The sequence below is a fragment of the Papio anubis genome, chromosome 12 (genome assembly GCF_008728515.1).
Source record: "Papio anubis isolate 15944 chromosome 12, Panubis1.0, whole genome shotgun sequence".
NCBI lineage: Eukaryota > Metazoa > Chordata > Mammalia > Primates > Cercopithecidae > Papio > Papio anubis.
Window position 1 is genome coordinate 501,860 of NC_044987.1, and position 18,417 is coordinate 520,276.

The 18,417-nt window shown below is 41.0% G+C and overlaps 1 protein-coding gene across 8 annotated transcripts in view; it reads right to left on the reverse strand.

The window, feature by feature from the left end:
• Positions 1-18,417, reverse strand: part of GLB1L3 (galactosidase beta 1 like 3) — a 50,079-nt gene that overhangs the window by 16,576 nt on the left and 15,086 nt on the right. For 7 of the 8 annotated variants that reach the window (XM_017949148.3, XM_017949143.3, XM_021926773.2 and 4 more), the window contains exons 10-16: positions 6,035-6,119; positions 4,047-4,184; positions 3,187-3,267; positions 2,670-2,776; positions 1,357-1,497; positions 962-1,033; positions 384-462 (exon numbers count right to left, since the gene is read on the reverse strand). In XM_017949148.3, coding sequence (XP_017804637.2) covers positions 384-462; positions 962-1,033; positions 1,357-1,497; positions 2,670-2,776; positions 3,187-3,267; positions 4,047-4,184; positions 6,035-6,119 — 703 coding nt within the window. The remainder of the gene's footprint in view (positions 1-383; positions 463-961; positions 1,034-1,356; positions 1,498-2,669; positions 2,777-3,186; positions 3,268-4,046; positions 4,185-6,034; positions 6,120-18,417) is intronic. The other variant, XM_021926774.2, reaches the window with a different exon arrangement.

Genomic DNA, 18,417 nt, shown 5'->3' on the forward strand with positions numbered 1-18,417 from the left:
AAAGCAATGCAGACATGTATGTGCCTTAGGACAGGGGCTCAGCCAGGAGGGCAAACGTTTGTCTGACCTGCTTTGACTGAAGGTTTTACCTACACATTTCCACACTACCAAGCAAGTTCCCCCACTTAGTACCGAACTTCTCCTGAAATTCCCAAAAGGAAACCGGCCCTGCTCCCGGACAAGCCAGCACCGAACGCACTGGCTCCACCCTCTGGCCCCAGAGATCAGACGTGGCAAGACAAGGGCGAGGGGCGGATTTTGCATCTCCGCTCCCAGGACCTGGGTAGCCCACTACTGAGGGGCTGGTTTTCCCCCCCAACCCCAGTGCGTAGCCCGGGTCTTCGGTTTTGAGTAACTGAGGAGAAGCCACAGCCAGAGCCCACCTTTCTGCTCATTCTGTATTTGCCATGAAAAATTGACTCGTCCTTGATTCTCCACCAGGATCCTCAGGTATCGGCAGTCCTGCTGAGACAGGCCAGGTCATGGAGACCACGCGCCATGGAGGGCGTCTACCCGACAACCCATTTTTTTGCTGAGTTCCACATGGAGAGACACATGGGAGAAAAGGAGGCTCCAGAGCCCAGCAGTCTTCCCTGTCACCTAAGGACTGCCTGTGTTCCCACAGTCAATCTTCCCTTTCCCTCTGCTGACCCTACTGGGAAAGGCAGAGACTCAGCTGTGCCTCTAACCAACCCTAAAAGCTCAGAAACCCAACCAGGGGCTGAGGACAGGCTCAGGGCTTAGTGAGGAAACCCCCTCCCTTCCAGCACGCGGTAGCTCCTGAGGGACCAGGGCCTGGGGGGCACTTAGGCTTCCAGACCTGCACACTTCCTGCCGCAGCCCCAGGTGAGGAGCAGTACCAACAGCAGGGGTGGAGAAGGGAGGCTGACTATCTCAGGACCAGGCTCCGTCTGCATTTGAGGGCGGTCAAGGGCATCACCTGGGCTCTCAAATTACATACCCTGAGTTCAGGAATGTGCAGGTCCTGATTATTCTCGTTCAGAATCCCTATCATTGTCTCATCCAGGAACACCTGCAAAAGAAGAGCCGGCATCAGACTGCTAGGCCCACCTGAAGAAAGGGAAAACAGAGGCCGTAGTTTTGGCAGAAGGAGGTCAGTATGAAGGCAGGGACCAGCTGTGGTGTTCACAGATGGCATGAAGCTGCGTGGAGGCCGAAGAGACTCTCGGTGGTGATAAAGCAGAAAGCAAGTCTATTTGGCCTGACTTTTTAGTCCCAGTGCCTCCCATATAGTAGGTCATCAAACAGCAACGTGCACCTCAACCAACTACCCTGCCCAACAGCATGGGGAGGTGATGCATTTTGCTTCCCACACAGGGAGCCTGTTGGCCCTACCTGTGCCATGTCATGAGCGTGGGCACAGAGGCGGCCTCCGGAGCAGATGGACTTCTCATACAGGACAAAGCCATAGGACTGGCCACTCCCATTGTTTATGGGAAGGTTCTCCATGTTGACGGGCTGATGGGACCTGACTGGCTATGAGAAGAAATGGCAGGAACAGAAGCCCGAGGGCTGAGAAGTCAGGATCCTCCTTTCTAAGACCCTGTCATTTGGTGTGGTCCCACCTAATGGTCCCCAAGGGTTCTCTGAATGGGAAAAGATAAAACAGATGGCATGTGATACTGCTGTGCTGACATCTCCCTGCCCAGGAAACTCCGGGAACTGCAGGGCACAGTGATGCAGGAGCAATCGCCATCATCCTAAGAACTGATTAACAGAGGAAAGAGATGGGGCAAAGGGGCTCGTGCCTGTAATCCCAGCACTTTGGGAGGCCAAGGCAGGTGGATCACTTGAGGCCAGGAGTTTAAGACCAGCCTGGCCAACATAGTGAGACCCTGTATCTACAAAAAATTTAAAAACTTAACTGGGCGTGTTGGTGCTCTCCTGTAATCCCAGCTACTCAAGAAGCTGAGGCAGGAGGATTGCTTAAGCCCAGGAGTTCAAGGCTGCAGTGAGCCATGACTGTGCCACTGCACTCCAGCCAGAGCCATAGAGCAAGACCCTGTCTCAAGAAAAAGAAAAAAAGAGTAAATAAATTGTATTCTAAAATATTGAAGTCTAGCAATGAATTATGCACCAAGCAAATGTTTATTTCACTAAATTAAATTTAGTTACATTAAATAAATGTAGTTTCTTTAGTGTACCAGTCACTACCTTTTCTCCAAAATAGTGATAGCAGAGGTAAAACCAATGTGAATTCAAGGGCTACAGTTTCAGTTCCAAGCAGCTTTCACCTTTCTTCAAAATAAGACAGGAAGGCTGATGGAAAAGTGACCGAGGAAGTCCAGGCCCAGCTGCTGGCAAAGCGGGGGCAGAAGCTGTTCTCCCAATCCCAGCTCAGCAGCTTTTCCTATGTGGATTTCATAAGGACCACGCAGTCTAAACAAGAGCATCTCCAGACAGGTTCATCTGAGCAGGAACCCAGGATCCTCTAACATCCTGCTGCCCCTCCCCTGCACACTGACTCCAAGGACAAACCCCTTCACAGTTCACCCAGAAGGAGTTGGTGGCTCTTGTCCCCCAGTTCTAAATCTGAATGAAATGCAGAGGATTTGTTTTCCCACTTCCTAATAAAACAGTTTCCTGAAGGAATCCCTGCCCCATCCCTCCAATGGCCACTCCACCTCCTGTGGCCAAGCAGCACTCACCTCATTTAAGTAGGACAGGGCATCCCACAGCGGGAGGTACAGCGACGGTCTCATGGGGGGATACACAGCCTTGGGAGTAAGTTTGGGTACTTGGGGCAGGGGAGTTGCTGCAATGGAGATGGGGCACAGGGCAAAAAGTGCCTGAGATGACCACTGCCTTCTCTAAGCCCCCCATGCCTATCCAGCACGGCCTTTGCTTTCATATTCGGGATTACTATGTCATCCATGGTACTGAGAGCTTTACAAAGAGTAACTCAGCCTTCACAGTCATCACAGGAGACCAAGGTTACTACCTTTATGTTTCAGTGAAGAAACTGAGGCTTATAAAATGCTTAGAAACCCTTATTTCAAAAATCACAGACTTTAAGCCCAGGGTTCGAAGTTAAGGTTGCCGTTGTTCTCGGGAGCTCGGCGTAACTGCTGCCCACAAGGCAGACCCGCGCCCTCCTCACTTTTCCACAGAACGGAGACTCCTCATGGGGAGGGCTGGCCCGTAAGTTAAATGGGTGCTGAGTACCTGAGACAGATTCCAAGAGTTTTTGAAGCTTGAAATATTTTTCTGTGTAATCTCCAGCCTCCGTGAGCACAGCATCATAGTCTGCAAGACACCGGGGCCAGTCACCAGCCACGCAGTCTCCGCGGCAGGCCCTGTTTCAGCACCGCCGGCTGGAGACGGCCAGGGCCACTGAGAGTGAGAGAGAAGGAAGACACCCTCCATCCCACGTGAGTGTGTGAGGCCAATCTAAGGACACTTCCCACAAGTCTTCCTGGGACCCCGAGGCTGCCGTGACACTGGGCATGCCCCGATTTCACTTTCTAATGCAAACGTGTTCAACCCACAGCTCACGGGCCACAGACGGCCCAGGACAGCTTTGAATGCAGCCCAACACAAATTCATAAACTTTCTTAAAACATTCTGCACTTTTTTAGGCTCATCAGCTATCATTACTGTTAGTGTATTTTATGTGTGGTCTAAGACAATTCTTCTTCTTCCAATGTGGCCCAGGGAAGCCAGAAGAGTAGACAGCCCTGCAATGGATACTCTTTTCTTTGTTCAGCTGGTATTGCCCGGCCATGCAGGTCTGTGCCTTTACGGCAGTCGCCGTTCCTACCCTGCCTCTCTTCAGAGGTTCAAGCCAACAGGGCATTATACGAGATGCGTGAAGCGGAGCTCTAAGTCCTAGAAAGCCCTGTCTACTGCAATGACAGCCTGTTGGGGCATTATGAACATCAGGAAAATAGATAGGAAAATCCTCAGTACTCAGCATAGATTAGAGGTCAAGAACCCAGTGACGCCAGAACAGGCTTCCAGAGCCTCCTCTGTAAAGCCCTAGCACCGCCCATGCTGGAGAGACTACTGCACCGGCAGACACTTGCCATAGCTGGTGACAATGCCAGTGTGCTTCCCGAAATTTGTGGCCCCATTCATGAAACCAAAGTTGGTTCCACCATGGAACATATACACATTGAAGGAGATCTCATATTTGATGAATTCAGACACAGCACGTTCAACCTCTGCAAAGGGGAAGACGAAAACATAGAGAATGTTAGAAATTGAGAGGAGAAAGAAGTCTCTGGCAAACTCTTATCATTTCCAACCCCACTCCGCAATCAATTACAGTAACTCCTCGCTTCACAGCTGTACACATTCTTGGGAATGGAGACTTTAAGTGAAATAATATAAAACAAAACCAATTTTTATCTCAATTTTAGAATGAAACGATGTTGAAGAAGATGGTATTACATGAGGATGTGCTGTGCATCATTTTTAAAGTTTCCAAGAACCTGCTGATGACGTTAAAGACCTACTGCAAATGTGTTATCACTCCACCTCTACAAAGATTCCAACAAAGAAATAGGCAGAATTGGCCAGAACTACTCTAGGACACCAAATCCTATCAATCCCAAAAGATTTTTGAACTTTTTTTCCAACGTATCGACATAATTTGACTCCAACCTACATCTATTAAATAATACCCTAAGAATTCTCATGTCACTTACGTATCTAATTTTCCTTAATTTTTTTGAAATCATACTTACAATTAGTATACCCTCATTACTGCCTTCCAGTACAATGTTTCTGGGAACACTGACTTGGAAACACTGCAATAGTCCACGAGTGGTTGCTGTTAATCTTTAGCCACAAAAACTTCCATTTTTTACTGTGTTTAAACAGCTACTACCATCTCTCCACTGGCCACAGTGGGAAGGAGGAGGTTAAAAGTCATTCAGAGTGGGAGTCAATTCTGGCTATGCTCTTTACTATTTGTATGACTTGGTCAACCCATTTTCTTTCTCAATGCCACTGCTTCCTGATCTGTTAAATGAATGTATTAATTCCAACTATATCATGGGACTGATGAGAAAATTCATTGATGAGGTAATATATGTGGAAAAAAGGCACAGTGCCTGCCATACAAGAGACCAGAAAACTGTTATTTGGTGGTGGTGGTGGTGGTGGTGGTGGTGGTATTGTTGCTGGCATTATTGTTGGTGGTAGTGATGGTATTATTGTTGGTGGTACTGGTGGTGATAATGGCATTTTCTCTTGACTTTTTCTATTTTTCAACCCAAAACAGGCTTTTCTCAGTCCCCAAGTATTTTTCAATATTTTTCTATACTTCAGATACAAGTGGGCTTGTTTTCATAATAGCTCTTTCAAAATATCTTCTGTAGACACATATGGTTATTAAGCAAATGACTGCCAGGCATTGCTCTAAGTGGCAGCACTTAATCCTCACACTAGCCTCATGAGGTCGGTTTTATGATAATCTTCACGTTTGGATGAGGTCACTGAGACTTAAAATGAAGGAAGCCTGCATGAGGTCCCATGGCTAGCACTCCAGAGCTGGGATTAAAACCTGATCTCTTTGGCTCCAAGATCCATGCTCTTGGCCATCGCTGCATGTTGTCCCCTAACTATTAATGCTTAGTTGACAATGCCATCAACAGGGCCTATGCACTGCTAGAGATGATTAATGTTCCACCTTCCTCAGACGTCACATTTTCAGAGAACCTTCGGTGGCCACCTAACTTTACCTGGGCAGGTCTCTCTTCTGTCTTTTCTATCACTGCACCCTGACTGTTTGCTTCAAAGTATCAGCCAAACATGGAACTATATATTGATTGTTTTACTCTGTAATGATCTGTGAACCTCACTAACTTATACTGTGTTGGGGGGGTGGGAACCATGTAATTTCTATCCACCAGAGCATCCTCAGGGCCTGGCTGAGTGCTTGTATATAAAAAGTTGCATGAATATCTATGGCTGATCAAATGAATCAATTAGCAGAGAACTGTGTGAATGAGTTCTCACGGCACCCGGGGCCATCTCTTCCTGGAGTCAAACACTGCAAAACACTCACCCTTTGCATCTTTAACATGGTGCTTATCTCCCCATCTGTCGAACCAGCCAACCCAGTATTCCATAACCAGAAGAGGCTTATCTCTCTAAAAACAAACCAAAACAAATACTAAGTCTGGCAAAAAACAAAAAAGAAAAATCAGAAAACCTGAATACAATAGATAAGAACTTAAGGAACTCATGCTTTTCTCCTTTTCCCCAATTCAGAGCTTTCCCTTTTTGATCCATTATTTCTCCCCCCACTCCCTGCCCATTACCCCTTGGCCGTCATTCACAGCTCTGGTTCCTCTACTCCTAAATGTCCACGGTCTTCAGCTTCATGTCTTCCCCACTATACCTGCAAAGCACCATCAGCCATTTCAACCCTGTCTCACCCAAGGCAGGTGTTGCAAGAATGAGTTTTGGATACACAAGGACCTGACCGCAATTCCTTATGTAGAAACTCAGATTCCACAGGCTTTCAGCCTGACACCTGCACTCCACTTCCAGCCTAGCATTTTCAGTGCTGCTGAAGAATGTAGATTCTGTTTTTAAAAGGTGACACCTCCTCCACAGTAGGCCTGGCTGTTGCTGTGCCGCGGATATTAAACTGGAAGATCGTAGCTGAGCTTCTCCTGGGTGATATGTCAGCCACTCAGCATGCATTCTCCACTGCACGCCTGGAGTCCTCTAGCATATTGCTGCTCTAAGCCCAAAGAGTTGTCAGCCTAGGACTTTTGTTAGCTGCTCCCTGAATTTGGATTATGATGTTTTCCAGATCCTACGTTCTCTTCTGCCTTGGTTTCATTTCTCATTTCATCCTTCAAACACTTCCATAGAAAGGATGAGTGGAAAATAAATATTCTGAGTCCTTACATGTCTGGCTATCAACACAATTAATATTTAGACTGGGTATAAAATTCTAAGTTAAAATTCATTTAGCCTCAAATTTTAAAGGCATATGCCATTGTTTCCTATTATCCAGTATTTTACAATCCTATGCCATTCTAATTATTTTTGCTTGGTATGTAAGCATGTGGTTTTTCTCTCTGTAAGATGCTAATTTCACAATTTAGGTCTTTTTCATCACTTACTGTGCTTACCATTTGAGATATGCTTTTTATCTAGATGTACAGATACTTCAGGTAAAGGAAATTCTTAGGTTACTTGCAATTTCCTTTCCTCCATGCTCTTTGTCCACTCTTTTTACAACCAGTATTAATAAGACGTTGGGTCTCCTACAATAATCCTGTAAGACATTTATCTTGTCTCTTTTATGTTTTGTTGGCTTATACTAATAGTAATATTAGGAAATTTTATCATCTTTACCTTCCAACTTCTATATTTAATTTTTAATTTCAAATACTAGATTTTTTAATTTCAAACAGTTGTTTTTGGTTCCCTGATTGTCCCTCTTAACAGCCCACTCTTGTTCGTGTATAATCTTATTCACATCTCTTTGCATATTAATAAGCCTTTTTACTACTCTATTCTGTTGCCTGAATTAACTCCATGTTCCCTGATTTCCATTTTCTTCTTTATTTGTCGTTTAATTATTTTCTCTTTGTGAAATTTTATTAAGTAAATACAGATCCTTAATTTTCCATTTGTACTCAAGAGGAAAGACTGACTTCTGGTGTTAAAATTGTACTGTGGGTTTGATATTCTCCTCTTGGAAATCTTCCAAATCAAAACAAGGACTGAGAAATGGAAACACAAACAACATCCTCTATAGAGCTAAGAGGCATCCGAAACTTCAAAATATAAATCAGGAGGAGGAAGTGCAAAGCACTGAAGGTCTGTCAGGGGTTCAAAAAACAGAGCGAGAAATGCTCTTTGTCGAAGATTTTAGGGAAGACTCACAGCACAAATTTCTCCCAAGTAAGAAGCATACTCCATAGTGCAGCACCAGCCATTTACTATCATTTACAGAACAGGGTGCGCAAGCTGGTGAAGGGAATACACTTTACATAATTCAATGAGTCAGAAGCTCAGAAGGACAAAATTATTGGAGAATCACAGATAAGAACTATAAGGAGGAAGAAGTTGCTGCTTGTGAGGTATCTGAGAGCACTCCTGCAATCTACACTGGCTCCCTGGGAGGACGGAGAAAGCAAAAAGGAAGATGGGTAAAGATAAGAATTCATCCCTGCCCACAGCAGGATGCCACTAAGATATACTGTTAGCACAGTCACATGAGTCCTTCAGCCAATAAGCATTCATCTCCATCAAAGACAATAATAAAAAAGAAACAAGAATAGAATCTACTTTTAAAATTCTAACGAAAAAGAGTTTTTTTCTTTATTAACGGGGAAAGAAATTAAAGGAGGAACACCTCCTTAAAGAAATTTAAGGAGGAACACCAAAAACTTTCTATAGCATAGGTCAAAATTGTGACCCAAAAATATTGTTATAAAGTTAAAAATCCCAATGCAACAATCACCTCTATAAATGGAGAGCATAAAAAGAGAACTAAAAGTACTCAAGGAAGACATGATAAGAAAATATAAGGAGCTAAAATATGACCTGGCAAAGATTTTTTTAAGACAGATAAAATAGAAAATATTAAGTCCAAACTGGAAGCAGCTAAAAGAAAAATAAACATTGTGAGAGACATGAAAAGAAAAGGAGTAAAAAGTGAGCACAGTTAAAACGAACAGAGAGTAGAAAGAATGAGAAAGAAATGGATGCAGGAGATGTGAAAGGAAGACAGAAGAATTTTGCATTACACATAACTTGTATCCCTAAAGAGAATAAACCAAAGGCCAGATGCGGTGGCTCACGCCTGTAATCCCAGCACTTTGGGAGGCCAAGGCGGGTGGCTCACGAGGTCAGGAGTTCAAGACCATCCTGGCTAACATGGTGAAACTCCGTCTCTACTAAAAATACAAAAAAATTAGCCGGGTGTGGCGGCAGGCGCCTGTAGTCCCAGCTACTCGGGAGGATGAGGGAGAAGAATGGCGTGAACCCGGGAGGCAGAGCTTGCAGTGGGCCGAGATCACGCCACTGCACTCCAGCCTGGGCGACAGAGCGAGACTCCGTGTCCAAAAAAAAAAAAAAGAAAAAAGAAAAGAAAGAGAATAAACCAAATTAAAAAAATTTAAACATATTTAAAGATATAATCAAAGACTTACAATTTCCAACAAACATGATCTATGTTATTTGGACCAACCCTCTCACTGAGGATTTTTACAAAGTTAAATCAAATATAATATCACCATAGATACAGCTGAAAAGAGAATTCATGTACATGAAAATAAATCAGAAAAAAGTATCCAAATAGCAGCATAAGTAGACAAAAAAATGTACAAACTAAAGAGATATACACCACATTTGAGAAGGTTTAATGAATTTAGCTGGAATTCCAGGATGAGAGGAGTGAGACAACAGCGCGGAAGCAATGTTTGAAGAACTACCAGCTGGGAACACACACATTCTAGAAGCCCAACAAACTGGAATAATAAGTAAAAAGATATTCAGAAAGAGACATAGATCACCTGAAGAAAATAAAAAAGAAAACAAAAAATCTTAGCAATAAAGGAGAAAAAAAAAATGCGTGACAGACGACCTCTCCATAACAGCAGGGAGGTTAGCAGACTGTGGGCTGAACAAAAACTGCCACATAAAGAATTCAGAGCCAGGGAGAGACTGAAGCCAAAAACAGAGTCTGCCATAAACAGACATCACTAAAGGATATACTTCAAGCAGAAGAAAATTTTATATCCTGGGCAGAATCTCCAGGATATAAAAAATAATAAATAGCAAAAAGATAAATATTGGGCTAAAACTAAATGAATATTGATCATATAAAACAAATACATAACATTTTTAGAATTTTAAAAAGATAGAAATCAAACACAAGAGTCAGAGTGCTTGCTCTGAGACACTTGTACCATCCAGGCGGAGAGCAGAACTTTAGATTGCAGGGGATTCCGTACTTACACTAAAATTTCAAGGATGACTTTTAAAAGATAAAAAACAGACTCTGTAACTCCAGAATGATACAGGAAAAAACAGAAATTGATTTTTTAAAATAGTGGAATCCATAAAAAGAAGCCAAGATTGTAAAGAAAAAGAAAAGAAACATTTAAAAGTACATAATCAGATGGCAGGTTTGACTTCAGTCTAACAAGAATTACATGAAATATGAGTGACTGAGAGCTCCAAATAAAAGTTTGTGTCAGACTAAAATAAAAATATTCAACTAATTTCTGATCTCTGATAAGAGAGATATCTAAAGAAAAATGTAGAATTACAGCAAGATTAAAAACCAAATGAAGATATAGAAAATGATACACCATTCAAATATTAATCAGAGAGGTCTGGCACGGCAATATCAACGACAGACAAAAGTGATCTTAAGACAAAAAGCAATACTGCATACAAACAGGATGACTCCCTAGTGATAAAATGTCATGTCCATAAAGACAAAACAAGTCCAAATTTACATAGCCTCAAAATACATCAAGCAAACTTGATAAATTTGCTAAAGTACAGGTAAAATACTAAGGACTACTGGTAGCAATATGCAAATCTGCAATTACGATAGAAATATTAACACATCTCTTTCAGTGACTAATACAACCAGCCAAAACAATCAATTGGAAATAGAAAATTAGAATAACACAATAAATAAAATTGACATAGAACTTAAACAGAATACTGCACCCAGTGCCACAAAATACATTCATTACAAGCACATAGGGCATTTACCAAAATTGACCATTGATAGGACATAAATACAAACAAAATTAAATATAAAAAAATAAAGAATCACACCCAAAAACTGAAAACAAATGAATCTAACTCTACATCAAGTTGGTAAAATAATTACATAAAACAAAGAAATTATTCCATGTAACCTTAGTACATAGAATTTTCACTACCTTAGTACATAGAATTTCTCTGTGTGATATACCTTAAAGATAAAAGAAAAACCACAGAAATCTTTAAGATCATTAGATTTTCTTATTTTCAGTAATATTATCAGTGTTGTTATTTCAAACCTATTAGGAATATATTGTAGAACTAAGTGAATAATAAAATTGTGAATGTTATCTACGATGTCCAGAGTCAGAGAAAAAATAAAAATATAAATCAGAAAAGTAAAATATAAGTTCTATATTTGCATTTTTAAAAAAATCAATGAAACCACAATTTTCTCTTTTATAAGATGCCAATATCCTGGCCCTACACACTGCAAATGCTTAGAAGTAACAGCAATTGGATAGTAAGCACAGCTTGTATTCTACAGAAGCAACAGGGTTCTTACGAGAGATCACTATTTCTGGGTTGAGGATTGGAAATGTATCAGGTGAGTCGGGGACATTGTATTTGGCTGGAAACCAAGTAAACTATGAAAGACTGATGGGGTCATGTCAGAGGAGAGAGGAGCCAGGTAGAAGGTGCTTCCAGCAGGCCAGCGAGAAGCCACTTTAAGCTTCAACAACATAATGATTAAAATTGATAAGAAAGCATTAAACATATTAAAAAGTCATGAATTAATAATCAAAGAAAACAATTTACAAAAGTTTGAAAAGGTACAGAGTATGTTTTCTGACTTCAGTGAAATAAAGGAAAAAAAAGAAAAACTCCCTATGTCTGAAAATTTAAAAATTAACTTCTAAACATACTCATAGGCCAAAGAAGCAATCGTATTGAATGTTCGAACTAGTCTGAATTACAGTATATCCAATATACCAAATATAAAACTCATGAACTAATGAGAAATCTATACCCTTAAATGTTCATAATAAAACATAGATAAAATGTGAAGGCTAATTACCCACCTCAAGAAATTAGAACAGCAAAATAAACCAAAAAGAGTAAAATAAATAAAGGAAATATAAACCTAAGAGCAGAAGCAGTGAAATTGAAATTAATTTGCAATAGAGACAATTTAAAAAGAAAAACCGGTCTTTGAAAAGAACCGACATGCTTCTGATGAGACTGATAAGACAGAGTAAAAACAAATAACTAAGATCAGAAATGAAAAGGAAAGACCAGCACAAATGATATGGCCATTAAAAACATGAAGATAGTGTACATAATTATATGCCATTATATTTTAGTTTGAATGAAATGGACATAGTCCTAGAAAAACTGTAACAACCACATTTACTCAGAAGGAAACGAATTTCTGAGTACAGCTCAGAGATACAGCCGTGGGAAAAACATAAATCCCATCCTCACCGCAAGGACAAAGCTAGAAAAACTGTAAATTCACGGTTTCCTAGGTCCATCAGAGAACCTAAGTCACAGGGCAACCAAATACCTAAAATCCACGGAAAACCTGATGCCTGCAGGAGAAGCTGGACCCAAGCCACCTGCTTACCTGGGGCTAGATCCTCTAATATAGTATCAACAGATCATATTAAAGAAGTGCCAAAGACAGTGTGGGCCAGCATGAGAGCACGAAGTCAAGGGAGCTGAGACGGGTGGCGGCTGACACCCTCATGCTGACTTTAACTCCCCAGGTCTACCAGCTGTTCTGAGGGGAGATTCGGGAGAATCCTGGGCAAGTCTCTGTTGCGGGCTGAATTGTGTTCCCCAGCCAAATTCACATGAAGGCCTAACTCTCAGTACTGCAGAATGTGACTGTGCTTGGAGACAAGGCCTTTAAAGAAGTAATTAGGTGAAAGGGAGGCTGTTAGTGTGGGTCTTAATCCCGTGTCACTGGGGTTCTCATAAGAAGAGGAAGTTTTGACACACCAGGGTCTCATGTTCACGGCAGAAAGACCATGCGAGGGCACGTTAAGAAGGTGGCCACCTGCAAGCCAGGAGAGGCCTCAGAGGAGAACAGCCTGTGGATGCCTTGATTAACAAGTGGTCAATAGGATGGGCACTAATCCAATATGTCTGGTGTCCTTGTAAGAAGAGATTAGGACACAGACACACACAGAGAAGAGACCATGTGAGGACACAGGGAGGAGAAGATAGCCGTCCAACAAGCCAAGGAGAGAGGCCTCAGAAGAAACCCACCCTGCTAGCACCTTGATCTCAGACATCTAGTCTCCAGAATGTGAGAAAATAAATGTCTGCTGTTGAAGCCACACAATCTATGGTCCCTTTTTATGGCAACCCTAACAAAGTAACACAGCTTTCTTTCTGATGTTGGCTGAGGGGAGGGAGCCACCGCCACTGCCAGACCTTCTCCCAGCCCATCTTCCCTAGGGAACAAAAGCCCTAATCAGCTAAGAAACAGCACAGAAGCTGTCACTTAAGGGCAGCTTAACTGGATAAAATCCATTGCATCTGGGAAAAGGGATGGGGGATGCCCTATCCTTGGGGAAGAAGGAACACAGGCTAAGATCAAATCTGCCACTAGAAGAAGAGCAGGAGCAGGAGCACCTGCAAAGGCACACCGCTCAGACCCAGAGACAGCATCTGCTGACAATAAGGCATAATCAGAACATCAGGGAAAGCCTTGCTCCCTCACCAGCAGGCTAACCAAGCTGGAGAAAAAGTAACACATACTATAGCTGAGAGAGTCACAAGCAACAGATTCTCTGTGGGACACAATGCAAAGGTGAGACTCAGAGGGGAATGCAGACATAGAGAAAACAACCTCTGCCTAACCAGCACTTGCTGTCAACACAAGATACCACCAGAAACATTTGAAGCCCATGATGCACAAAGGATAACACAGCAACAACAAACCTCACAACTAGCCCAACTCCAGACTAGAGGAACACAAAATCCCACATGGCCTAGCAGAATGAAAGGCGTGCTGATCTCCAAGACAGTATCCATGTCCTATGCATGATGTGCAGATTTCAATAAAAAATTATGAGACATACAAAAAGGCAAGAAAAGAACACACTTGGAAGAGATAAAGCAATCATCAGAAACAGACTTAGATAAGACACAGATGTTTTAACTATCACACAAGAAATTCAAAATAACTATGATTAATATTTTTAAGCCTATCATGGAAAAGGTAGACAGCGTGCAAGATCAGATAGGTAATTCTGGCTGAAAGATGAAAACTATAAGAAAGAAGCAAATGGAAATATTAGAAATCAACAACATAGCAAGAGAAACGAAGAATTTCTTCAGTAAGTTCGTCGCGAAACTCAACAGGCATGAGGAATGAATCAATGAATTTAAAGATAAGTCAGTAGAAATTAACCAAACTGAAAAATAAAGAGAAAACAACACAGTGGGAAGGAAAACAGCATCCGAGAGTTGTGAGACCATACTAAGTGATCTAATGTACGTGCAATTTGAACCGCAGAAGGTGAGAGAGCAGAGAAAATATCTAAATAAGTGATGGCTCAGAATTCTACAAAATTAATTACCTAATCTTGCATTCCTAGGATGACTCTCACTAGAATGTAACTGTATTAGTCCATTTTCACACTGCTGATAAAGACATACCTGAGACTGGGAAGAAAAAGAGGTTTAACTGGACAGAGTTCCACATGGCTGGGGAGACCTCAGAATCACGGTAGGAGGTGAAAGGCACTTATCACATGGCAGCAGCAAGAGAAAATAAAAAAGAAGCAAAAGTGGAAACCCCTGATACACCCATCAGATCTCGTGAGACTTATTCACTATCATGAGACTAGCACAGGAAAGACCGGCCCTCATGATTCAATTACCTCCCACTGGGTCTCTCCCACAACACATGGGAATTCTAGGAGATACAATTCAAGTTGAGATTTGGGTGGGGACACAGCCAAACTATAACAGTAATGTATTATCATTTTACATATTGCTGGATTCAATTTGCTCATCCTCTGTTGAGAATTTTTGCTTCCATGTTCAAAAGGGAAATTGGTCTTTGGTTTTCTTTTCTTTAGTTGCTTTCATTTGATTTTGGAATTAGGAAAATGCTGACCTCATAAAATGAGTTTAGAAGTATTCTCGGCCGGGCACGGTGGCTCAAGCCTGTAATCCCAGCACTTTGGGAGGCCGAGACAGGCGGATCACGAGGTCAGGAGATCGAGACCATCCTGGCTGCACACGGTGAAACCCTGTCTCTACTAAAAATACAAAAAACTAGCCGGGCGAGGTGGTGGGCTGCATAGTCCCAGCTACTTGGGAGGCTGAGGCAGAGAACGGCAGAACTCCAGGAGGTGGAGCTGGCTGTGGAGCTGAGATCCGCCACTGCACTCCAGCCTGGGCGACAGCATAAAGACTCCGGCCTCAAAAAAAAAAAAAAAAAAAAAAAGAAGTATTCTCTCCCTTTTCTATTTTCTGGAACATATTGTGTAGAATTTTTATTATTTCTTACTTAATGTTTGCAATTCCCCACCAAATCCAATTGATCCAAGAATCTCCTGGAACACCAAGCATGATAAATTTTAAGAAACAAACCACATATAGGCATATTACACTGAAACTTCTGGAAAAAATCCAAAAGACAAACAGAAAAATTCTACAGAAATAGAAGAAAAAGACCAAAAAAAAAAAAGATAAGATTTCCACACTGACTTCTCATCAGAAACCATGGAAGTAGAAACAATAATGAAGAGACATCTTTAAAGTGGGGAATTATGAAGATACTATTGTACGATCCTAATACTATCTACATTTAGTGTGATTAGTAGTTTCAGGTTAATTTTTAAATGTATATATATATTTCTTTTCTTTTTTTTTTTTTTTTTTTTGAGATAGAGTCTCCCTATTGCCCAGGGCTGGAGGTAATGGTGCACGAATCCTTAGCTCACTGCAACCTCTGGCCTCTGTGGCTTGCCAATTCTCCTGCCTCAGTCTCCTGAGAATGGGATTACAGGCACCCACCACCATGCCCAGCTAATTTTTGTATTTTAGTAGAGACAGGGTGTCACCATGTTGGTCAGGCTGGTCTCAAACTCTTGACTTCAAATGATCTGCCTACCTCAGCCTCCCAAAGTGCTGGGATTACAGGCATGAGCCACTGTGCCCGACCTATATTTTAAATTCTAAGTCGACAGCTACAATTTTTTAAACTGACATAAGTAGTAAGTCTACAGAAGAGATAAAATGGAATCAAAAAATTATCAGTTAGCTCCAGAAAAGGGAGAAAAAAAGAACAAGAAACAAAGTACAAAGAAGAAAAGAATTTGCAAAGAGGTAAATTTCAATCAAACCATCTCAATAACTACTTTAAGTGTGAATGATGTAGCCACATTATCTTAAAATACAACAACTGTCAACTTGAATTTTTTAAAGCAATATGTAAATATACGATGTCTACAAGAAATCCATTTTAAATATAGATTTTAAGGTATATAAAAAGCAAAAGGATAAAGACATGCCATGCAAATACTAATTAAAAGAAAGCTAGTTGCTATATTTACATCAAAATAGAGTTCAGAACAAGGGAGAGGGACATTATATAATGATACAGCAGCCAATCTTCCAACAAAATATCATAATCCTAAATGTGAATGCACCTCAAAACAGAGACAAAAACTAATAGGCCTAAAGGAAAAATAAACAATCTATGATTATATTTGGAGATGTCAACATTCCTCTCATAATAATTGATGGAATGAGTAGGCAGAAAATCAGTAAGGATAGTGATTACTTGGCCAATATCATCAATTAGCTTGACCTGATGGGAATTTATAAATAGATGTAAACTACACATTACTCTCAAATGTACATGGAACATTCACCAAGAATGACCATATTATGATCCATGAAACAAACCTTAACAAATGTAAAAGAACAGAAGTTATACAACTATGTTCTTGGGCCTTAACAGTATTAAACTAGAAATCAATTATGGAATACTAGCTGGAAAATCCCCTAAGATTCAAAAATGAAACAGCACACTCCCGACTGATGCATGGAATAAAGAGTCTCAAGGGAAATTTTTAAAAATGTTTTGATGTTTTGAACTCAACGAAAACACAGCCCATCAAAATTGATGAGATGCAACAAAACTAGTACATACAGAGAAATGTATAGCATAAATGCTTATATTAGAAGAGAAGAAAACTCCCAACTCAGTAAGCTAAATTTCCACCAGAAAGACCAAGTGAAAGAACAAATGCAATCCGAAGGCAGCAGAAGGGACAAAATGCTCAAAGTTCAGAGCAGAAACCAAGGAACTTAAAGACACAAAAATAACAGATCAATAAAAATTATAAACTTCTAGCCAAACTAACCAAAATAAATACACAAAATTAGCCATATTAGGACTGAAAGAGGAGTCATCACTAATGACAACAAACACATCAAGAGGATAACAAGGGATTATCACAAACAACTCTATGCCCATGAATTCAAAAATTTAGATGGAATAGAATGAAATGAGTAGAACAAATCCTTGAAAGACATAAACTACTACAACTTGCTCAAGAAGAAATAACTTAAATTTTCCTGTATCTATTAGAGAAATTGAACTGCAAGTTAAAATTCTTCTAAAAAGGAAAACTTCAGGTCCAGGTAGTTTCAGTAATGAAAGTTACCAAACATTAAGAAACACTAATAATTCTACACTATCTGTTCCAGAAAACAGAAAAGGAGAGCATACTTCCAAATTCATTTTATGAGGCCAGCATTATCCTAATTCTAAAACCAAACAAACACCTTTTAAGAAAAGAAAACCAAAGACCAATGTCCTTCATAAACATGGAAGCGAAAATTCTCAACAAAAATATGAATAAACTGAATCTGGCAAAATAGAAAATGATAATAGCTCACAATCAGATGAGATTCATTCCAGGAATGAAAGACTGGTTCAACACGCAAAAACCGCAGTCACCGTATTAACACACTAAAGCAGGACGGCCTTTGGTTTTGACTACGACTGTACATATATGACAGCCAAGCACAATCTGGTCAGCTATCGAAGGAAATGAAGCACTGAATCGTGCTACAACATGCATAAATGGACCGCAAAGAAACCTCAAAAAAACACCACCCTGTATGAAAGAAGCCAGATGCAAAAGACTAAATACTGCATGAGCCCACTTATGTGAAATTCTAGAAAAGGTAAATTTATAGAACTAGAAAGCAGATTGGTGGCTGCCCAGGGCTGGAGACGGGATTAACTGCAGCGAGCATTAAATGCAATGAACATTTTGGATCGTGGTGATGGTTGTGGAAATCTGTATGTTGAATTACATGCTTACAATGGGTGAATTTAATGATGTACAAATGAGATTTCAATTAAGTTGTTAAAAGAAAGTGACAAGAAAAAAAGAGCAAAAAGGAAGAAAAAGACTTAGCAAAGGTATTGAAAAACTAGAGATAGCCACAGATCCACAGAGCTCTGGCAGGGCCCCTGCCTTTCACCAAGTTGGAAACTACAGAAATTGATGAAAATCCAGGCGCAGTGGCTCAGCCTGTAATCTCAGCACTCTGGGAGGCCAAGGTGGGTGGATCACCTGAGGTCAGGAGTTTGAGACCAACCTGGCCAACATGGTGAAACCCCATCTCTACTAAAAAGTACAAAAATTAGCCAGG